At 42.6% G+C, this 24,800-nt stretch overlaps 1 protein-coding gene across 1 annotated transcript; it reads right to left on the bottom strand.

Moving 5' to 3' along the window:
* Nucleotides 1–226: 226 nt before the first annotated feature.
* On the bottom strand, nt 227–16,697 carry LOC126236390 (spidroin-1-like). The gene is made up of 2 exons (XM_049945714.1): nt 16,640–16,697; nt 227–4,224 (listed from the first exon to the last, which is right to left on the bottom strand). The coding sequence occupies exons 1-2, from the start codon at nt 16,695–16,697 to the stop codon at nt 227–229; spliced, it is 4,056 nt and encodes a 1,351-aa protein (XP_049801671.1).
* Nucleotides 16,698–24,800: the final 8,103 nt, after the last annotated feature.

The raw sequence follows: 24,800 nt of genomic DNA, 5'->3' as shown, positions 1-24,800 counted from the left end.
ATTTCACTACTTTGACAACAGAAGCATTGCTGCAGTACATTATAGGAATAATACAGCACATTATATTAGGATACTTGAGGTCATTTCTTGTCCACACTTATGTAAAGGCAAATTATGACAGGATACTCTTCTAAACACATGTATATTAACAATAATTTATATAAATATAAAGAATTCTCATTTAGTCATTTCACTAAGCGTTTAGTCTGTCACTTATAAATGAAACTTATCCAAACAAACCAAAGAGACCACCAGCTCCACCTCCTATACCACCTGGCAAAAGACCTCCAAAATGACCTGCTCCTCCTGCTACACTCGAAGATTGGGATTCTGATCCTGAAAAACCTAAAGGAAATCCTCTGTTTCCTCCTAACCCACCTCCAAAGCTCCCAGATGATGACTGAGAAGAAGACCCAGTAAATGAGCCACCACCAAGCCCACCACCCAGTGATCCAGCTGATGATTGGGATTGAGAACCAGTAAACGACCCACCACCAAATCCGCCACCTAGTGAGCCAGCTGATGACTGAGATCCAGACCCAGTAAATGATCCACCACCAAGGCCACCTCCTAGTGAACCAGCTGATGATTGAGACTGAGATCCAGTAAATGACCCACTACCAAATCCGCCACCTAGTGAGCCAGCTGATGACTGAGATCCAGATCCAGTGAATGAGCCACCACCAAGTCCACCCCCTAGTGAGCCAGCTGAGGATTGAGATCCAGACCCAGTAAATGAGCCACCACCAAGGCCACCTCCTAGTGAACCAGCTGATGATTGTGATCCAGACCCAGTAAATGAACCACCGCCAAATCCACCACCAAATGAGCCAGCTGATGACTGAGACCCAGACCCTGTAAATGAGCCACCACCCAGTCCACCTCCTAGTGAACCAGCTGACGATTGTGATCCAGACCCAGTAAATGAGCCACCACCAAGTCCACCTCCTAGTGAACCAGCTGATGATTGTGATCCAGACCCAGTAAATGAACCACCACCAAATCCACCACCTAGTGAGCCAGCTGAGGATTGAGATTCAGATCCAGTAAATGAACCACCACCAAATCCACCACCTAATGAGCCAGCTGATGACTGAGATCCAGACCCTGTAAATGAGCCACCACCCAGTCCACCTCCTAGTGAACCAGCTGACGATTGTGATCCAGACCCAGTAAATGAACCACCACCAAGTGCACCTCCTAGTGAGCCAGCTGAGGACTGAGTTTCAGATCCAGTAAATGAACCATCACCAAATGCACCACCTAGTGAACCAGCTGATGACTGAGATCCAGACCCAGTAAAAGAGCCACCACCCAGTCCCCCTCCTAGTGAACCAGCTGATGACTGAGACTGAGATCCAGTAAATGAACCACCACCGAATCCGCCACCTAGTGAGCCAGCTGAAGACTGGGATCCAGACCCAGTAAATGAACCACCAAATCCATCATAACCACCACCAAATGCTCCTGAGCTGGATTGTGACTGTGATCCAGTGATTCCTCCATCAACACCGTACCCACCTCCAATAGCACCAGACTGAGACTGTGAACCACTCATTGCACCACCTACACCAAATCCACCTCCAATAGATCCAGCACTTGACTGTGACTGTGATCCAGCTACACCAATTCCACCTAAGCCACCATGACCTCCGTACCCACCTCCAATAGCTTCACCAGATGACTGTGATCCAGCTCCACCAATTCCACCTACTCCATCATGACCTCCGTATCCACCTCCAACAGCTCCACCAGATGAATGTGACTGTGATCCAGCTGCTCCAATTCCGCCTACTCCACCATGACCTCCATACCCACCTCCAATAGCTGCCCCAGATGACTGTGATTGTGATCCAGCTGCGCCAATTCCACCTACTCCACCATGACCTCCGTACCCACCTCCAGTAGCTCCACCAGATGACTGTGACTGTGATCCAGCTGCACCAATTCCACCTACTCCACCATGACCTCCATATCCACCCTCAATAGCTCCACCAGATGACTGTGACTGAGATCCAGCTGCACCAAATCCACCTATTCCACCATGACCTCCATATCCACCTCCAATAGCTCCACCAGACGACTGGGACTGTGATCCAGCTGCACCAATTCCACTTACTCCACCATGACCTCCGTACCCACCTCCTATAGCTCCACCAGATGACTGTGATCCAGCTGCACCAATTCCACCTACTCCACCATGACCTCCGTACCCACCTCCTATAGCTCCACCAGATGACTGTGATCCAGCTGCACCAATTCCACCTACTTCACCATGAACTCCATATCCACCTCCAATAGCTCCACCAGATGACTGTGACTGTGATCCAGCTGCACCAATTCCACCTACTCCACCATGACCTCCATACCCACCTCCAATAGCTCCACCAGATGACTGTGACTGTGATCCAGCTGCACCAATTCCACCTATTCCGCCTCCAACAGAGGTTGCACCAGACTGTGATCCTGCTCCACTAACTCCATGCCCTCCAAGATAGCCACCTCCAATAGCAGTTGATTCAGTATGTGAGCCACTGATAGCTGCACCGTGACCTTCATAGCCACCTCCAAGTGATCCACCTGCTGCTTGTGATTGTGATCCAGATGCAGAAATTCCACCTATTCCACCATGACCTCCGTATCCACCTCCAATAGCTCCACCAGATGACTGTGACTGTGATCCAGCTGCACCAATTCCACCTATTCCGCCTCCAACAGAGGTTGCACCAGACTGTGATCCTGCTCCACTAACTCCATGCCCTCCAAGATAGCCACCTCCAATAGCAGTTGATTCAGTATGTGAGCCACTGATAGCTGCACCGTGACCTTCATAGCCACCTCCAAGTGATCCACCTGCTGCTTGTGATTGTGATCCAGATGCAGAAATTCCACCAACTCCACCATGACCTCCATACCCACCTCCAATAGCTCCGCCAGATGACTGTGACCCAGCTTTACCAATTCCACCTACTCCACCATGACCTCTGTACCCTCCACCAAGAGATCCAGCAGCTGACTGTGATTGAGATCCAGATGCACCAAATCCACCAGCTCCACCTCCAAAGGAACTAGCACCTGATTGAGATGATGAACCACTGATTCCATGCCCTTCGAGATAGCCTGCACCAATTGCACTTGACTCAGTGTGTGATCCACTGATAGCTGCACCAAGGCCTCCAAATCCACCTGCAATGGATCCACTTGATGCTTCGGATTGTGACTGTGATCCAGCTGCACCAATTCCACCTATTCCACCTCCAATCGAACTTGCTCCAGACTGTGACCCTGCACCACTGATTCCATGTCTTCCTAGAAAGCTTCCACCAGTAGCACTTGATTCAGACTGTGATCCACTGATAGCGGCACCAATTCCTCCAAAGCCGCCCCCAAAAGATCCACTTGATGATTGTGACTTAGATCCAGATGCACCAAATCCACCAGCTCCACCTCCAATGGAACTAGCACCTGATTGAGATGATGAACCACTGATTCCATGCCCTCCGAGATAGCCTGCACCAATTGCACTTGACTCAGTGTGTGATCCACTGATAGCTGCACCATAGCCTCCAAATCCACCTGCAATGGATCCACTTGATGCTTCGGATTGTGACTGTGATCCAGCTGCACCAATTCCACCTATTCCACCTCCAATCGAACTTGCTCCAGACTGTGACCCTGCACCACTGATTCCATGTCTTCCTAGAAAGCTTCCACCAGTAGCACTTGATTCAGACTGTGATCCACTGATAGCGGCGCCAATTCCTCCTAAGTCGCCACCAAAAGATCCACTTGATGATTGTGACTTAGATCCAGATGCACCAAATCCAGCTAGTCCACCTGCTATTGCACCAGACTGGGACTGCGACCCACTAAATGCACCATTGTATCCTAGGCCAGTGCCAAAAGAGCCAGATGAAGATTCTGAAGAGGATCCAGCTATACCGACACCATTAAATCCTCCTCCAATAGCACTTGAACTTGACTCTGATGAAGATCCGCTAATTGTACCGGAACCACCGCCTAATGACGCTGCTGAAGACTGTGCTGCCGATTCAGATGCTGCAGCTCCACCCGGTTTAATGCGTCCATATAATATGCTTCTTCCTAAGTGCTCTGCTCCTGCTTCCAGACTTGACACGCCTTCGGCGGACGCTGTTGACTCTGAGCCTGTTGTAGCTATTCCAATTTCCTTGTCGAGGACGTTCCGCTTTTCTTGTTTCAGTCCTGAAAGAAAATTTGTGTTTAATTTATATAAATAAAAGTAAGCTGTTTCTGCAAGTTAACATGTAGAGCTACCTTTTATTGCTCAGTTTCTCTGCTGAACTGCTCGGCATAACTTATATGTACTGTCAAGAGTTCCAAGTAGAAGAATTAATTCGAAGTTACTGTTAAAAACAGTTAAATTTAATTTCGAAAACAATTTACTTTTGTGAAGTGGCTGGTCCTGGATGTGGTCTTCTAGTTGAGTTTACTGAAGTTTCGTTTAACAATGTATGAAACGTCATAGAGAAAAAGAAACATCTTAACGATCTTCTAATGCGTTTTGAAATTTGTGTCCATTTCATTAGACTGGTCCTGCTCACTTCAATTTTAATGACCGAAGAGCAAAAAACCGCCTACCTGGTCCTGGTTTGCCCTGATACATCGTTCAAAGATGCATTGCAAGACATCCACGACATCACCATCGAAGTATTGCCATGTTTGGCCCAGAATTCCTGCGATTGTGATGAAAAACTGCTGTGGACAAAATAGATATCTGTTCCTTTAGTTTAAGTTTTTAATAGTTATTATAATACGTAATTTTTAATTTATTTGTTGCAATATGAGTGAGTTAATTGAAATATGTATGTGTTAGAATAGAAGCAGAAGAACTGTATAGGTGAGCGTATGGAGAAGTAAAATATTTGTAGGCCTGAAATGATGATTTGAGAACAGTACTAATAAATATTAAAACTATGTCACATGTAGTAAGAAAAGTCGAAGCGAATAATTACCGTTTTCTAGAAGGGTCGTCGGACAGGTACGTATAATTAGGGACCTATATCGCTTACGTCAGTCTGCTTTGTAGTCATGTAAGTCGTGGTATGCTCACCAATTTTGACCCTTTTAGAGAACCAAAATCTTAATAGTGGAGTCTCTGTATTGTAACATACATCTCGTGAAAGTCAGATCGCTCTAATCGTCCATCAGATCTCTAGCGCTGTAAATGATGAGAGATTGGTTAGTGAATCGTTGGTTGATATCCTGAAGACATTCGGTATGCGACGGTGGTTTGAAAAGTACTCGGAATCCCGACGAGAAGTCAGCACTAGCGCAACGAGTTGTTCGCGTGATATTCATTGGACTCTTGCCTGTGAAAAAGTGCCACGTCAGTGCTCTCCGAAGAGCGCTGTGGCGGTGACGTGGCTCTGTTGTTCCCGCGTTGTGATTTGCGAAGATGGAAAAAATCGAGATTCGAGCAGTGATTAAGTACTTCGTAAAGAAAGGTATGAAAGCAGAGGACATTCATGCCGATTTCCAGAATGCACTGGATGTCTCTGCTCCTTCATATTCCAACTGTTGCCAAGTGGACAAATTAATTTAAATTTGGTCGGGAGAGCTTAGATGATGATCCGCGCTGTGGTCGACCAAGATGAGTGACTACTCCAAAAATTAATGCAAAAATGCACAAAAGTGGTCATGGAGGATCGCCGATTGAAAGTGCGTGAAATTGCTCACGTTTGGCAGATGTCATCTGAAAGGGTACATCACATTTTAACTGAAGAATTAGAAATGAAAAAATTATGATGGGTGCCGCGACTCGTGACGCTGGATCAAAAGATGTGCCGTCGCCAGGGCAAAATTACACGAAGTAAGGTATGAGTTGTTGCCACGCCCGCTTATTCACCTGATATGGCTCCGCCAGACTCCCATCTCTTCCCAAAACGGAAAATTTTTCTTGGTGGACGAAGATTCACTTGAAACGAAGAATTGATAGCCAGAGTTGACAACTATTTTGCAGGCCTGGAGGGAATCTTTGGACCAAGTGCATTAATCTACAAGGAGACTATACTGAAAAATAAAAAAAAGTTTCAGTGATGTAAGTACTTTTTCTTCTATTCAGTTCCGAGAACTTTTCAAAACACCCTCCGTAGTTCCACACCGGCATTTAGCGAACAAGATACAAGTTTACGGGGTAGCAGACCAGATTTGTGGCGATGCAGGACTTGCAAGCACGTTGAACCCATCGTGTCGTTCTTAACGGAAGGAAACAGTTATAATGCTAATTACGGGAGCACCTCAAAAGAGTGTTGAGGGACCCGTTACTATGACGTAAACTCTTATCTGAAGAACTATGAACACGTTTTCATCTTCGGTACTGTGAAACAAGTCTCATCTCCTGCGAGTTCTTTGCTTTCCATATTTTGGGAAGAGATAGTATGAACCAAAACAAGAAAAAAATGTCCAGTAAACATAGATGTCTCACAGGAAGACTCAGCAATGGCTACCGCACCGACTCTCCGTGGTGCTTCAGCAGTCATCGCACTGTTCCTATGGATACTTGTCTTGCTGCAAACAGCCGGCCGCGGTGGTCTCGTGGTTCTAGGCGCGCAGTCCGGAACCGTGCGACTGCTACGGTCGCAGGTTCGAATCCTGCCTCGGGCATGGATGTGTGTGATGTCCTTAGGTTAGTTAGGTTTAAGTAGTTCTAAGTTCTAGGGGACTGATGACCACAGCAGTTGAGTCCCATAGTGCTCAGAGCCATTTTTGAACCTTGCTGCAAACAAGCCTATTTCCTGATCCAAGGTTCTAGACGTGGCTGTGGAGTTTAGATTCCCTGAACCCACCGATTCCATATTCTCCCCTGAATGCGACAATATTCAGTTGACGTCCACCTGTTGCTGTTGTGGTCTTCAGTCCAAAGACTGGTTTGATGCAGCTTTCCCCGCTACTCTATCCTGTGGAAGCCTCTTCACCTCCGAATAACCAATGCAGCCTACGTCCTTCTGAATTTGCTTACTGTATTCATCTCTTGGATTCCCTCTACCACCCTCACTCCTCACACTTCCCTCTAACACTAAATTGGTGGTCCCTTGATGTCTCAGAATGTGTTCTATCAACCGATCCATTCTTTTGGTCAAGTTGTGCCACAGATTTCTTGTTGCCACAGTTCTATTCAGTACTTCCTCATAAGTTACGTGATCAACCCATCTCATTTGCAACATTATTCTCAGCAGCACATTTCAAAAGCTTTTATTCTCTTCTAGTCTAAACCGTTTATCAACCATGTTTCACTTCCATACAAGACTACACTCCAGAGAAATACCTTCAGAAAAGACTTCCTAACTCTTAAGCCTGTATTCGATGTTAAAAAATTTCTCTTATTCAGAAACGCATTTTTTTTATCATTGACAGTCTACATTTTATATCCTCTACTTCGGCCATCATCAGCTATTTTGCTGCCCAAATAGCAAAACTCATCTACTACACTACTGGCCATTACAATTGCTACATCAAGAAGAAATGTAGATGATAAACGCGTATTCATCGGACAAATATATTAAACTAGAAATGACATGTGATTCCATTTTCACGCAATGTGGGTGCATAGATCCTGAGAAATCAGTACCCAGAAAAGCTACCTCTGGCCGTAATAACGGCCTTGATACGCCTGGACATTGGGTCAAACAGAGCTTGGACGGCGTGTGCAGGTACAGCTGCCCATGCAGCTTCAACACGATACCACAGTTCATCAAGAGTAATGACTGGCGTATTGTAACGAGCCAGTTGCTCGGCCACCATTGACCAGACGTTTTCAGTTGGTGAGAGATCTGGAGAACGTGCTGGCCAGGGCAGCAGTCGAACATTTTCTGTATCCAGAAAGGCCCGTACAGGACCTGCAACATGCGGTCGTGCATTATCCTGCTGAAATGTAGGGATCGAATGAAGGGTAGAGCAACGGGTCGTAACACATCTGAAATGTAACGTCCACTGTTCAAAGAGCTGTCGGTGCGAACAAGAGATGACCGAGACGTGTAACCAATGGCACCCTGTACCATCATGCCGGCTGAAACACCAGTATGGCGATGACGAATACACGCTTCCAATGTGCTTTCACCGCGATGTCGCCAAACACGGATGCGACCATCACGACGCTCTAAACTGGATTCATCCGAAAAAATGACGTTTTGCCGTTCGTGCACCCAGGTTCGTCGTTGAGTACACCATCGCAGGCGCTCCTGTCTGTGATGCAGCGTCAAGGGTATCCGCAGCCATGGTCTCCGAGCAGATAGTTCATGCTGCTGCAAACGTCGTCGAACTGTTCGTGCAGATGGTTGTCTTGCAAACGTCCCCATCTGTTGACTCGGGAATCGAGACGTATCGGCACGATCCGTTACAGCCATGCGGATAAGATACCTGTCATCTCGACTGCTAGTAATATGACGCGGTTGGGATCCAGCACGGCGGTCCGTATTACTCTCCTGAACCTACCGATTCCATATTCTGCTGACAGTCACTGGATCTCGACCAACGCGAGCAACAATGTCGCGATACGATAAACTGCAATCGCGACAGGCTACAATCCGACCTTCATCAAAGTCGGAAACGTGATGGTACGCATTTCTCCTCCTTACACGAGGCATCACAACAACGTTTCACCAGGCAACGCCGGTCAACTGCTGTTTGAGTATGAGAAATCGGTTGGAAGCATTCCTCATGTCAGCACGTTTAGGTTTCGCCACCGGCGCCAACCTAGTGTGAATGATCTGAAAAGCTAATCATTTGAACATTTCAGCATCTTCTTTCTGTCGGTTAAATTTCACATCTGTAGCACGTCATCTTCGTGGTGTAGCAATTTTAATAGCCAGTAGTGTACTTTCAGTTTCTCGTTTTCTAATCTAACTCGCTCAGCATCACGCGATTTAATCTTGCACGCCAAAAGTGTTGCCATAGCTGGTTCTACCTACATGAGGAGAAATCATCGTAATAAAATAAGAGAAATTAGGACTCGCACGGAAATATTTAAGTATTCGCCTTTCTCAAACGTAGTTCGAGAGTGGAACGGTAGAGAAATAGTGTGTAAATGGTTCGATAAGCGCTCTGCGAGGCACTTAATTATGAATTTCGGAGTACCATGCAGGTTTAGACAGTGCCCAACACGAACAGCAATATCGCGGAAGGATAAATCGCAGTCTCCTCGGTCCTCGAAATATATATACAGACATGGTTGCTTGTAGGAAAATTAACGTTGTTGGTTGAAATAGTTCTGCACAATGATGATGACGATGATGATGTTTGGATTGTGGGGCGCTCAACTGCGCGGTTATCAGCGCCCGTACAAATTCCCAAAGTTTTCTCAGTCCAGTTTTGCCACTTGCATGAGTGATGATGAGATGATGAGGACAACAGAAACACCCAGTCATCTCGAGGCAGGTGAAAATCTCTGACTTCTGCACAATGTATATGCTGTAGTATGAGGTCCAATGTACTGACAAATGCAGTCCAGTGACACGGTATCGCATTTGATGTCAGTAGTACAGAGTATAACAAGATATCAGCGAATCAGAAGGTAGAGTGTGGAACTCGGTATAAAGGCAATCGGCTCTGTGCGTTGTTAGTGTGTGCGTATGTGCCTTTCTTGCAGGCAGGAAACAGACTCCATTAGTGCCAGTGCGTGTTGTGTACGTAAACCACGAGTGTGACATTGCCACGTGGAAAACGGTTATCATGTGATAAAAAAGCAAAAATCGGTGCGTGGCAGGAAATGGGACTCTGTAATCTTCAAATCACCAAGAAGTGGCCGGCCGGAGTGGCCGAGCGGTTAAAGGCGCTACAGTCTGGAACCGCACGACCGCTACGGTCGCAGGTTCGAATCCTGCCTCGGGCATGGATGTGTGTGATGTCCTTAGGTTAGTTAGGTTTAAGTAGTTCTAAGTTCTAGGGGACTGATGACCACAGCAGTTGAGTCCCATAGTGCTCAGAGCCAGCCAACCAAGAAGTTGAACCGTTCAGCTACAGTGAAAGCACTGTTTCTATTCAGTACAAGAATTCCTGGAAATGAAAAATTATAAAGTTCCTTTGTAAAATACTGTGATTAGAGTAAAACATTCTGTAGGCAAAATAATAACCTAATTTCTACTATACACAACTATGTTTCAGTTTCACTTCCCAAAATTTTTTAACTCGCTTTTTGAATGTACAAGTACACATTCTATTGGTATTAAAACTTAATTGTCTGTGAAATCTAATGTTAATTTCATGTTTAATGTAGTTTTTAAATGACATTGTCATTCTGTTGTGTTTCCAGTTGACATTTGCACTATTCTGTAATCTCAGTGATTATTTGTGTAAATTTAAAGTAGCACTACATTGTCTACATGTTTCTTAGTTCCTCATGTAAATTGTTTGTATTCTCTGTATGTGAAGTTACTATATTCATCAATGAACAATTTTGTGTACATTTTTTTTAAATGGCAGTCCATTGCCTATTTTTTTCTCCAAACTACATATTGTTAAGAAAAATGACTTGTCCTATATCATGTGTACTTTGTACAATATGTGATCCACAGGATAAATAAATAAATACAAATACAAATACAAATAATTTAGACAGAGTGGGCGCAAGGTATGGATAGAACGGAAAATACGGGCAAAGTAGGAAATTATCTGAGGCGTCGAAAAGGTTACTTTTACGCAAAGCAAGGGCCACTAACCGTTATTCTTCTCAAATTGCTGCTAATTTACAGTTACTAGTAGCTGCCAGACATACACGACAAATTCTGTCAAATGAAAACAGCTTGCATTCAAGAAGCGACTGCAGAAACCTGCTGTAACACCCAAACATAAACAGTCTAGATTGGAGTTTGTTGAAAAACTTATGTCATGGACGACTTGAGAACGGGATTAAGTGATCTTCAGCAATAATAAGAAGTTTAATTTAGATGGTCCGGATGGATTTCAATACGACTGGTATAATCTTAGAACAGAGCAGCAGGTAAGAATCGCATGAAAACTAATAATTTAAATATTTTTAATAATGTAATACTTTTATTTTTATTTTAAGTTTCTATTATCGCAATCTCTAGAAAGAAATATATTTTCTATTTGATGTTTTCTATTTTTGTAACAAATTCTAATTCATCGTGAATACTCTCTTTTCCACACGATCAGTAAAAATGTTATTTTGATTAAAAATTATCATCACGTCAGTGTTTATTAGTTAAAATTTGAATATGATAGTAAATATTACATTCACAGTTCGAAAAAAACCTCGATCGATACTCGAAACAGGGACATCGGAAAACGGAATTAGTACAGTACACGCTCAGTTTTTTTGTAACCATTAACGGTTCAGTTAAAAGTATTTTATTGTTGCGTACTTAACAGCACCCGGGAAAATTCAAAGTAGATTTATTTCGAGTGTTTTTGAGAACTGTGTCGTATTGCTTCAGAAAACTGAATGTCGGCGCACTGATTTAGAAGGCTTCTAAGGATGAAGAAACTTAAAGAGCGTTAGTCTGTAAGCCCTTTGTTGGTGGTCCTCGAGTACCATTCGACCGAATTGGACTGAGAAAGAGGCAGAAGGCCATATGAACAAAAAAGAGAACATTCTCCGGAGAATATTCTCGGGGCAAAAGAACATTGTCTGGCGAAGTTCTCAGTTTCATATGAATAAAAAATTCGAAGCATGTTCTCTGACGAGGGAGTTCCCTCTCAGTACCGCCTTTTCTCCTTGGAAGGTTCTAGGTGTGCGTCATCTGTCGCGTCCGGTACAGAACACACGCGTAATCTTACATTTCATTCAGCTGGCTGAAATAGGCAAACTATTAGCTGTACAGATATGGAATGGCATCAGTGTGTTATGGAAAAGTAGCACTACGTTTAGACTTTACTTTTGTCTGCGGCAACAAATTATTGAGACTTGACGGACAGCTTACGAAAATGCATATCCTGACGATGTTACCGAATTTTCGACATAAGGGAAATAGTTTTGTTATTGACGTTAGGTGAACACATTATCCGAACAAAATCTTACGAATAAATCACATTTTTATCTACTCCGAACTGGAACTGTGTCAGGGTTTTATAATTTTGGTTAAATATGACGCTCGTGCGTCAGGTACTTAAGAAGTTTGTAACAAACCAGTTATTAATTTTTTGATCTGCCCGCTTATTTCTAATGTAACAAAGTATAAGATTTGTGCTGTGAGAAGACATGATGATGGAAATCTGAAAATGTCAGCGATATAGTTGTCTGGCGTATACCGAAGTCTTCTCGTACACTAGTCTGAAAACTTCGACTGCGAAATAGCACAAAAATATTTTCATTTTCGTTTCGTTTACAAGGCCCCCCCCCTCTTCTTTCATGATTTTCGGAAAGGAAGTTCATGAGCCAAATAAAGTTTTTATTGTTAAGCCCTTATGAACTTCTGCAGTTTCTATGTTTAGTATTTCTACGAGCTAAGTATATATTTTTTTGCCTTGCTCGCAACATAATTTTGTGTTTTTCATAAAAAACCCTGTAAAACTTAACCTCAACAGAATTTACTGAGGCTCGAAGTATGCTACAGAGCTCAATCCAAAAAAAGAGAATGTTCTTGGCCTGTGAGAAATTTCTCTAGTTTTATTCACACAAAATTCTCAAGTGAAGTATATCCTCTGTCTCGTCTTATTCATACGAACCTATGTTGTCTAAAATTCTGAGAATAAAGTACGTTCTTCGTTTTATTCATATGACCAAAGGCATGTCCCAGGCGAAATACCCTCAGACTTCTAGAAGAACGTAATAAGTCCAATTCCAAGGAACATAAGCGCTGAGAGGTGTGAATATTACCGAACTATCAGCTTAATAAGTCAGGGTTGCAAAATATTAACACGAATTCTTTACAGAAGAACGGAAAACTGGTAGAAACTAATTTTGGGGAAGATCAGATTGGATTCTGGAAAAATGTAGGAACACGCAAGACAATCCGGACCCTACGACTTATCTTAGAAGACTATATATAGTATTTGTAGACTTAGAGAAAGCTTTTGACAATGTTGACTGGAACATTGTCTTTGAAATTCTGAAGGTTTCAGGGATAAAGTACAGGGAGCGAAAGGCTGTTTACAACTTATACAGAAACCAGATGACGGTTGTAAGAGTCGAGGCATGAAAGGGAAGCAATGGTTGAGAAGGGAGTGAGCTAGGGCTGTAGCCAATGTTATTAAGTCTGTATATTGCGAAAGCAGTAAATGAAACCAAAGAAAAATTTGGAATTGGAATTAAAGTTCAAGGAAAAGAAATAAAAACTTTGAGATTTGCTGACGGCATTGTAATTCCGTCAGTGACAGCGAAGGACGCGGAAGAGGACTTGAACGGAATGGGCAGTGTCTTGAAAGGAGGATGTAAGACGAACATCAGTAAAAGCAAAACAAGGATAATGGAATGTAAACAAATTAAATGAGATGATGCTGAAGGAATTAGATTAGGAAACGAGACTGAGTAGTAGAGGAACTTTGCTATTTGGGCAGCAAAATAGCTGATGATTGCCGAAGTAAAGAGGATATAAAATGTAGACTGGTAATGGCAAGAAAGCAGATCTGCAGCGGATAGGCACTTGGTGCAGGGAGTGGCAACTGACCCTTAACATAGACAAATGTACTGTATTGCGAATACATAGAAAGAAGGATCCTTTATTGTATTATTATATGATAGCGGAACAAACACTGGTAGCAGTTACTTCTGTAAAATATCTAGGAGTATGCGTACGGAACGATTTGAAGTGGAATGATCAAATAAAATTAGTTGTTGTTAAGGTGGGTGCCAAGTTGAGATTCATTGGGAGAGTCCTCAGAAAATGTAGTCCATCAACAAAGGAGGTGGCTTACAAGACACTCGTTCGACCTATACTTGAGTATTGCCCATCCGTGTGGGATCAGTACCAGGTCGGGTTGACAGAGGAGATAGAGAAGATCCAAAGAAGAGCGGCGCGTTTCGTCACAGGGTTATTTGGTAAGCGTGATAGCGTTACGGAGATGTTTAGCAAACTCAAGTGGCAGAATCTGCAAAAGAGGCGCTCTGCATCACGATGTAGCTTGCTGTCCAGGTTTCGAGAGGGTGCGTTTCTGGATGAGGTATCGAATATATTGCTTCCCCCTACTTATACCTCCCGAGTAGATCACGAATGTAAAATACAGAGATTCGAGCGCGCACAGAGGCTTTCCGGCAGTCGTTCTTCCCGCGAACCATACGCGACTGGAACAGGAAAGGGAGGTAATGACAGTGGCACGTAAAGTGCCCTCCGTCACACACCGTTGGGTGGGTTGCGGAGTATAAATGTAGATGTAGATGTAGAAAAGCGATTCTAAAGAAGAGAAATTTGTTAGCATCGAATACAGACTTAAGTGTTAGTAAGTCGTTTCTGAAAGTATTTACCTGGAGTGTAGCAACGAACGGAAGTGAAACATGGACAACAAACAGTTTAGGCAAGAAGAAAAAAATGTTCAAATGACTCTGAGCACTATGGGACTTACCTGCTGAGGTCATCAGTCCCCTAGAACTTAGAACTACTTAAACCTAACTAAGCTAAGGACATCACACACACCCATGCCCGAGGCAGGATTCGAACCTGCAACCGTAGCGGTCGCGCGGCTCCAGACTGTAGCGCCTAGAATCGTTCGGCCACTACGACCGGCAGGCAAGAAGAGAAGAGGAACTTTTGAAATGTGGTGCTAATGAAGAATGCTGAAGATAAGATTGGTAGAGGTAACTAATGAGGAGGTACTGAATAGAAATGGGGAGACAAGAAATATGTGGCACAACTTGACCAACAGGACAGATTGGTTAATAGGATACCTTCTGAGACATGAAAGGATCACCAGTTTAGTGTTGGAGAGAAGTGTGGGGATAAAAATCGCAGTGCGCGACCAAGAGATGAATACAGTAAGCAGATTAAAAAAAAAAACGGTTCAAATGGCTCTGAGCACTATGGGACTCAACATCTGAGGTCATCAGTCCCCTAGACTTAGAACCACTTAAACCTAACTAACCTAAGGACATCACACATATCCATGCCCAAGGCAGGATTCGAACCTGCGACCATAGGAGTCGCGTGGTTCCGGACTGTAGTGCCTAGAACCGCTCGGCCACCGCGGCCGGCAAGCAGATTCAGAAGGATCTAGATCGGAGTAGTTATATGGAGATGAAGAGGCTTGCCCGTGGTGAGGAGAGTGAAGAGCTGCATCAGATCAGTCTTTGGACTGAAGACCATAACAACATCTCAGAAAAGCTATACAAATGCGAGTGTAGACGTCACAGGAGATACATGGATGCTGTACCACACTCTGAAGAGCACTGTCGTGTTTTGTGACACCTTGGGCTTATAACCTCGACTGTACTCTGGTTAGTATAGTTTTGTAAAGTGCGCTTCATTTACGACGGCGGCCGAGTTTAGGTTCGTTCTGCGCATCTGACGTCACAAAACACAGTCAGCCAATGAACAAAGAACGACGTTGCCAGAGGTCGACTGCAGTGCAGAGCACGGACGAGTGTCTTCAGTTTTAGAAACGTTCAGTCAAAAATAAAGTAATTGAAGAAAAGCAATGTCTTGATAGCAGATTTTCTTTTATAGATAGTTTGGAAAAAGCATTCTTTATACCAATTGCTTCATATTCTATTAATTAATTAAACCAAACAAGCAATAAGCCTCCTAATTCAGGCGATAGCAAGGAAAGGTGTTTGTATCATTCTCACTAACCGCTTTTTCGCAATAAAGAACAGCGGTAATTGTTTATTTCCTATTGTACTTCGACGAAACGTGAGTAAATCATAGTCATACCAACAGTGTTTGTCGGTATTTTGCATGATATTCTAAAGTCCTCTGGGAGGACTATTGAATGACTAGCTGCGTTAGCGTATTGGTTAAGGTGTTTTGGCTGCTAAGCGAAAGGTTCTGAATTCAAACCTTCTTCGCTGCTTAATATTTTATTTATTTAAAAACGATAACGAAGTATGTTACTTCATGAATTTTGTTCGTTTGAATGTGATTTTTTGAGATTTCTAGTGGCAACTAAAATCGACCATACGGAAAGTATACGCTATGGACTTTTACCTCTCCAAACTCTTCAAAATTTCGTGCAATGGTTTACTACATCTAATGCTGCACAGTAACTGCGTTGAACATCGAAACAAAATTAAGTCATTTATGGGGGGAAGGTATCAGTCAAGAAGAAGTGTAAAAATCAAATTTTTGGCGAAATAGTTTTTGTGAAATCGAATGATAAAGTGTGTCAAAGCAGTCGAAACACCATGTGTCTTCACAGGCGAGCATTGCAGTGATAACAAAATCGCGCACAGTGCGGAATGCTGGGAGCACCTCTCTGTAGCAGTGAGCGGGTTAATGCGGCCGTGGTGGCTTTACTTCATAAACTGCGCGCTCCCCCCTAAACGTTAAGTTTGCGAACTATACTACGGCGCTGCCTCTCTTGGCGCGTGCAACTGGCAACGCAGCAATCTCCCGCTTCTGGGTGGGCATGCGCTAACCGCCAAGATAAAAGAATTGAACTATAGTAGACGGTGCTATAAAGTGTCCCCTGAGAAGATGCCCGACGAAAACATGTGGCACTAAGTGAGTTGTTAGCTACGCGGACCTGTCTAATGGCGGTGCCGGCTGTTTACCTGCGCTAGCGGAGGCGAGCGCGATCGCCAGCAGCAGCTGCAGCAACCGGGAGGCCATCGTGGTCAGCGGCGTCTGCAGGCGGTGATGGCGGCGGCGTCGCGACCCACCGCCCTCTGCTTATATGCCCGCACCGCCTTCTCCATTAGCGGGGAAACCACGCCTTATCATCCCTAACGACAGCTAGCCGCGGGCGACTAGCTGCCATCACGAAGCATCGCTCGCCCACCTATCTCGGTACCATCTCGCCACCCCCACGTGAAAACCTGCAGAGATGAAAGCGCTCTTACGCTGCACCCTACGACCGCCACGTCACCTAAGCATTTCCGCCTACGAAGTACGTAGCCACAACACAGAAACATTTCGTCGTGTTCTTCTCTCCTTGTTTTTCATTGGTGTTAGGTCACCGTGCGTCAAAAGGAACACGCGCCACGGCATTTGGTTATACCAAGCAATGGAAACGCTGTGAATAGTGGTACCTCTGTACAGATAAGTAAAACATACCTGTGCCATTGTCTTCGGAATACAGCGGAAGTCGCTAAAAATAGACAACGCTCCAAGGTTATGTCGATTCCTCGCAAGCTGTGACAAGGACGCGAATAAAACGTTGATCCAGAATGTGTAGAATAAGTTCCTTTATTCCGTCTACGATATCAAAATTGTTAGGTCCGTAGACTACCGGTTTCGGTCAGCAGTTATCATCCTCATACCTGCAACAAAGCCGGCCGCTGTGGCCGAGCGGTTCTAGGCCCTTCAGTCTGGAACCGCGCGACCGCTACGGTCGCAGGTTCGAATCCTGCCTGAGGCATGGATGTGTGTGATGTCCTTAGGTTAGTTAGGTTTAAGTAGTTCTAAGTTCTAGGGGGCTGATGACCCCAGATGTTAAGTCCCATAGTGCTCAGAGCCATTTTTGAACCTGTAACAAAACATGGGAGAAAAGACAAATACAATTAATGGATTGTCTAGACATTAAAACAATAAAATATGGAAAAGCATTACTGACGTAAATGTGGAAAACATACGCTTGAATATGACGAGGCATACCTGTTTTAAAACATGTCCTAATATAATGAAGCAGTAATGGTATCGTCAGAAGATAAACACAAGATCAGCTTAGCATTGTCGCAGATATTTAAAATATAATATATACTACACATAGTGTCGGCGGAGTCGTCTTGTTAACAGCGTTACTGTTCATAACAAACTGTTGGACAGCAACCACAAACTGTTTGTATTGTAAGCCCCTTAGTCGTCTCTACTTTAGGTGTACACACATTAAAAAAAATTGGTTGAAATGGCTCTAAGCACTATGGGACTTAACATCTGAGGTCATCAGTCCCCTAGACTTACAACTACTTAAACCTAACTAACCGAAGGACGTCAGATACAGCCATGCCCGAGGCAGGATTCGAACTTGCGACTGTAGCAGCAGTGCGATTCCGGTCTAAACCACCTAGAACCGCTCGGCCACAGCGGCCGGCGTACATTCATTCATCAGTTATATAACTGTGCAATATGAAATAAAAAAATACAGAAGGTAAAGTTCATTGAGACCTTACCAGGTGCATAAGCTATTAAAGTAATAAAATGTAGTAAATTAAAAACGCAACTAAATTTAGATTGTTAAAAAGGACGTAGTTAACTGACAATAATTCTGATACTCTCTTTTGGCGAATTTTAGATAAAACTGTAATGGTATACATAAGAACAAGCTTACGGAGCTATCAGTATAATATAAAAATGGTAAAATATATAGGGAAAGAAGCCAAATGGATGAAACATTCTTTTTTATTCTATATCGTACAATGATATAATTAACGATTATGTGTTTTTTTCATCTTTTCTTGCAGATCTGAAGAAGGTCATTGCTGACCGAAACCGGTAATCTAAGGACCCAACAATTTTGTAGTCATAGACGGAAATAAAAAAAAAATATTCAGGGTCATTCCTGAAAGAGTCTCTGCGGAATTTATCGCAGTTAGTTCTCATTTTAACATTTTATTTATACACTCGAGTCAGGAGAAAACACAAAGGATTCTGTAAAATAACAGTTTCAGGTAAGGAAATAGAAGGATTGACCATACGTATATACACATAAAAATTACAATCAAACAGATTTGCTCCGAAACGAACAGCGCCCACAACGTTTTCCTGTGCCTTGGACAGCTCTTCCTCGTTGCAAGAATCAGGACAACATAAACAGTGATGTAGATGTTTCTTTGTCTGTACTTCCTCACACTCACAAAATGTTCGCTGTTCATTAGGTTATCCTTAGATTAGCCAACGCCTGTTTGTAGCTTTTTCAGTGATATCCGTGTTCAAAAATGGTTCAAATGACTCTGAGCACTATGGGACTTAACTGCTGAGGTCATCAGCCCCCTAGAACTTAGAACTACATAAACCTAACCAACCTAATGACGTTACACACATCCATGCCCGAGGCAGGATTCGAACCTGCGACCGTAGCGGTCGCTCGGTTCCAGACTGTAGCGCCTAGAACCGCTCGGCCACTCCAGCCGGCGATATCCGTGTGTTCCATTCCAAGTTTTGTCCAATTGGTAAGCATTCTGCAATCTTTACCCCTGCTAGAAGATGATTTGCCCTGGCTGCCAACAGTTCTTCTTTGGCTTCTTTGTATTTAGTGCAAATGTTGACAATAAAAGGCTCTTCCTAGACTTCAACATAAGTGCGATCTGAAGTTTTCCCGGCGTATTTCCAATTTGAACAGTTCTCGGGTATCCGACCGGGGAACGTCGTAATTACAACGCTACCTGGTCGGATACCCGAGAACTGTTCAAATTCAACATAAGTCTTGGTCGAGTATGCCCATGTAGTGGCTGTAAAGCAATTTGTTCAACTTTCTTCCTTTTGACATTTGCGGCAGTGCAGCATTATTTGGTTTCAGGTGTCCATTAATTAGCCTTGCAGTTTCATTAAAGTTTTCATTTACTTCTTTCATGCAGGCGGATTTATACCACAGTGGTCAGGCATATTCACCAGCCAAGAAACAGAGTGCTGTAGCAGAAATACATATCACCTAGAACCGGTCATCCCAATTACTACCAACAGGTTTTCGGACAATGCTGTTTCGGGCTGACTCCGTATGTCTGGTATGAATGCAGTACGGCAAGTGAGTGAACTGTCTAAGTAGCTCCTCCGTATTTGGGGTAAAACAGTGCTACAGTCGATGTCTTCCAAAATCACTTCCAGTTTCCTCCCCGCCTGTCTGTTTCGTATGTGGAAAGTGTAGACCTGAGTTTTGTATGGCTTCCAGTGGTTCTTTTTATAGTAATCAGAAAACATTCGGAGAACTCTTAACAGCAGCTGTTCTACTTCAAAATTATCTGTCTGTATTGTCAAAGTAAGTTGATCAGCATGTATAAAAATTTTGCCTGGATTAGGTATTGGCTGATAATTTGTGTAAATGTTGAAGAGCACCGGTGACAACATGCTCTTTTGGAGTAAACTATTTCTTTGTTTCCTCCAACGGCTGTGTCTTCGTTGGAATTCCACGTAGTATCTTCGATTGTGTAGTAAGGTAGCAATTTGGCTTAAATATACAGAAATCTAAAATCGTTGTGACCGTCAGCGTTAACGATACTGTAGATCCCTTGAACACGAAACGTCGTCCAGTAGTTGGACGAAAGCTCAGGTCACGCTCGTCTACAGTAACGGTAGCAGAAGTGATCCACAAAACAGCTGTCCAGCATCGTAGACATTTATCTGTTGTAGAATCCTAAAATATATTCTGAGCTCAAACAAAATGAGTTATTTCGAACAGCACGACCTCATCCATGCCTTCCAGCATAGTATCCGAAAATATCGCTCATCCGAAAGTCCAACCCTCGGCAATCAAGGCAATCGGCTAGATTTCAGTACCGTATTTCTTGACACTCGAAATGTGTTTGACTCGGTACCAGATTAACATTTATTAACAAAAAGTTTGATAATCATGGGCATCAGACAAAATTTGTGCCTGGACTGAGGACTTCTTTCTAAGGATGGATGGAGAGTAACAGACAAATACAGAAGTAACTTCACGCGTGCCTTATGGAGGTATACTGGTACTCTGTTTACATTCTATATTAATAACCTTTAGACAATATTAACTATAACCTTATACTTTTTGCAGGTAATGGAGTTATCTATAATCCAGTACTATGTGACAAAACTGCACAAACGTTCAGACGGATCTTGATAATATTTCAAGGTGGTGCAGAGACTGGCATCTTGCTTTAAATGCACATAAGTGCCGAATTATACACTTCACAAAACGGAGGACAGTAGTAGCCTATGATTGCAATATTAACGATCAAAACTGGAATCAATAAATTCATATTTATATGTAACAATTTACTGGCTTACTAAAGGCAATGATCACATACGCTCAATCGTAGGTAAATCGTAGGCGATAGACTTCCGTTCATTCGCAGGATACTGAGAAAATACTGTCAGTATAGATAGCACACTGCTACAGAATACTTGTGCGTCCCATCTGAAAATTGTTCTCAGTGGCGTGGAAGCCATATCAGATTGGACTAACAGGGGATATTGAACGGATACAAAGAAGGGGAGCACGAATGGTGAAAGGTTTGTTTGAGAGCGTCACTGATGCGTTGAGAAACCTGAACTGGCAGGTGCTTGAAGACAGACGCCAGTAGCCCCGCAAAACCTACTTGGCTAAACAGTATCAAGAACCAGTAGTAGGTGGAGACTCCAGAGATTTACTTCGGTCCCCTACGTACCTTCCCCTAGTCACCGTGAAGACAAAATTGGACTAATTGTAACGTGCAGAGGTATTTAAACACACATTCTTCCTATGCTTCATACGCCATTGGCAGAGTTCGTGTGTAGATCTAGATCTATCCACAAGTTTCCGTAGCTAGTATCGTGAACTATCTGAAACACATTAAATTTTATTTCTATATTTCTTAAAATATTTAATACTAATACAGTATAGTCGAATGTGTCGGAACACACGCAGAATGTATTGAAAGAAAACAAACCCAGATGCTACATTGCAAATAACAAAGAAAACGACAACAGTTATTATTATTAGCAAGTTTCACAAGCTGTGAAAGCCCTTTCCAGCTGATGTACAATATCTTGTGAGGTAGTTTTATCTTGGCATTTAATTTTCCAATTCATCACGCATGGTGTAGCGTCTCTGATATTGTCGAAGAAGCGTAGTCTTGCTCTTCCAAGAGGAAGTTTTTTTATGTAGTTGTAGATTTTCCTTCCTACTGGGGATCGAAGTGTGTGTCAAATCCAACGATCTCCTAGTTTTAATTTGAAACATCCCCTTTGAAAAATTAATGAATTACCGTGCTGAAAAACCTCTTACGTTATTTGATTTTCAAACAGCTGAGAAAAACTGAACGTACTGAGACATTTCTCTCTTTACTTATTCGGATCATCACTAAACTGACACACAATATTTTTTTTAGCGCAACGCAATCTGACTTTCAATAATCCCTACAAAAGAATGGCCCTGACTAACAATAACCTATACCTTTCATGAATCACTTACCTCACAAAAACCTTCGTTACTCGAACCACTGCAATACAGCGAGCGCCAATACTGAAAGCTGAATAAAGGATTGTAACTACTGAAGGCACTAACTACTGATAGGCGTAGTTAGCAAATGAAAAAGGTTTTGATAGAGAACAAACAATATATTTACCTTAATAATGTTCGAAAGTCATCAAATATATATCACTTCATGATATCCAGTATTACAAATTTACTGTTTCTGATGGACACAAGTCCAGATCGTCCGCTCTCAAAATCCTGCCATCTCTCTCCCCACATCCACCACTGCTGGCTGCTCACCTCCAACTGCACAACGCTACGGGCTGTTCACATCCAACTGCCCAACACAACAACAGCGAATATTCCAACAATGCCAACCAGCCACAGACTGCACACAGCACAGTCAGCGATTTTCATACAGAGCACTACGTGGCGTCACCAACGTAAAAACATAAACAGCCTACTGACATATATCCTCCCCTACATGCAGTTCGTTTTTTTTTCGAAGAGACTCGGGATGAGTTTACCTTACACCCTGGCCACCAAATTCCCCGGATTTAAACACAATCGAAAACCTGTGGGTCCACTTCGATGGCCGTTCCCGCCATGGAACCTCAACAGAGAAAGTTAACGCAGCTGGCCATGGCACTAGGGTTGGCATGGCTCCAGGACGGTATCTTCCAGAACCTTAGTGACTGTCTTCCTACTCATCTGTGCTGCAAAAGGCGGTTAAAAAGGCTTTTGACAGGTGGTCACATTACCGTGACTGGACAGTGTCTATTTCTTTGTTTGTTAATATTCTGCATTCCGCTGTGTTCTTGTCTTGAATGCCGCCAAGTATCCTCCTCCAAAGTTTCTTTTCAAAGAGTCTTAGTTGTGCTTCTCCTGATATTTTTAATGGCAGTGCCTCATAAGCGTATGTCAAAAGAGGAATGAAAAGAGTAGAATATTTCTTGAACTAAGCTTTTTATTCCATTCACTTATGCGAAATTACTTCTATTGGGTTTTGCATTCTACTATGTATCTGACGTGTCCGTAGTTAGCAATGTTCCAAGGCAAGCAAACTCAGTTACTGTTTTGATTTTATCGGCACCTATTTTAAAGGTATAATCTGCTTTATTTTGCCGTGAGACAGTGAAGTATTTCGTTTTAGTGGTATTAATTTCTAGTCCTGTTCGAAATAAGCTCTAGTATAATACTATAATGAGTAAATTAATTTCTTGTTCATTTTTTTCTAAGATAACAATGCCGCATTCATATCATAGTACGTTAAAAATTTTCTCTAGGCTTGTTCCAATTTCTGATGATTTTTTTTCCTGAAAATCTGCTCCGTAACAAGGTTGAAACGTTATGGTGACAAAACATCTTCTTGTTTCACTCCAGAAGTAACATGGACATTTCCCAGAGAGTGTTTTGTACGTCAACTCCAGTTAAATCTAGTATTCCAAAGTCTTTCATACTCATTCACAGATATTTTCTGTAAATACTACCAAGTACTTTCATAAAGTATATGAAAAACATGTGCACATGCAGAGCACATTCAAATTTCTTTTCGAGTAGGGTTCTTAAGATGAAAATATTATCCATTGTTGATCTGTGTCTTGTGCTTCATCAAACGACAACTTCAATAATAACAAAATTATAATATTTAACAAAAAACGAAACTTTTAATTAATTTTGCAAGTCGTGAGAAAGAACAATCGCCTATGATCTTTTACTCGTAGTCATGCCGATATTGGCATGAAATGATATGGGAGAAACGTAGTAAACCAAAGTCAAAGGGGCAAAGAAATAGGCCACCTTCTCTTTACATAAACACTCAATACATTTCGGTACCTTGCAATTACAATAACAGAATAAGACAAATCGAAGGTAGTGTTATGTGAAGAGTATGGTCTACTATTCCAATCATGCCCGGTAACTGCAGTAATAAATGCAGTTAAGTGACCCGAAAAACATTGTATAGGAAATATGAAGAGTTATCCAGCAGTAAAGACCTTCACTTTCGCTTTGAAACCCTGTGGCTTGTCGCCATCAAATATCGTGCTCTACTTTATATTCACTGAATGGATGCTGCTCCACCTATAAAACATATCATTTTTGTCAGTCAGACACATCGTAACTGGGTGGTTGATAAAGTTTCTCCTCTGGTCTAGAGTATTCTATATGCTGCTGACGATTCTCGTTGATTTGCGTACTACCTGCATCAAGAAGTGGTAATGTTCATAAACAAAAACAGTATGAATATTCTCCTCCTTCTCTGTTGTCCATGACAGTTGAGTTGTTTACATAGATTAGTATCATATGTGTATCACGTTACTCTCACATGTCACATCTCACGTGTCTGTATCCTGCTACCAATTATTTTCGTTAATTTCACACAATAAGCCTTGTACAAGTATTTAAGATCTGCACATACAACTACTTCACGCACAAAATTGTCGAGTTTGAGTCAAGGTGACCATTTCTGAAGCTTGCGACAGAGCAGTTTGACGTTATAAAATAAATAAATAAATTGAATTAAATTAAAATTTTAATTATGTATTATAGTGATTGGTTGTAATTAATATTTGCTTATCTGGAACATGGACGTTTAATTATTTGGTATCAGACGCTTGACAATGGCTTTT

Source organism: Schistocerca nitens, chromosome 1 (genome assembly GCF_023898315.1).
Source record: "Schistocerca nitens isolate TAMUIC-IGC-003100 chromosome 1, iqSchNite1.1, whole genome shotgun sequence".
In the NCBI taxonomy this organism is placed as follows: Eukaryota; Metazoa; Arthropoda; class Insecta; order Orthoptera; family Acrididae; genus Schistocerca; species Schistocerca nitens.
This window is presented reverse-complemented; position numbering and strand designations above follow the sequence as displayed.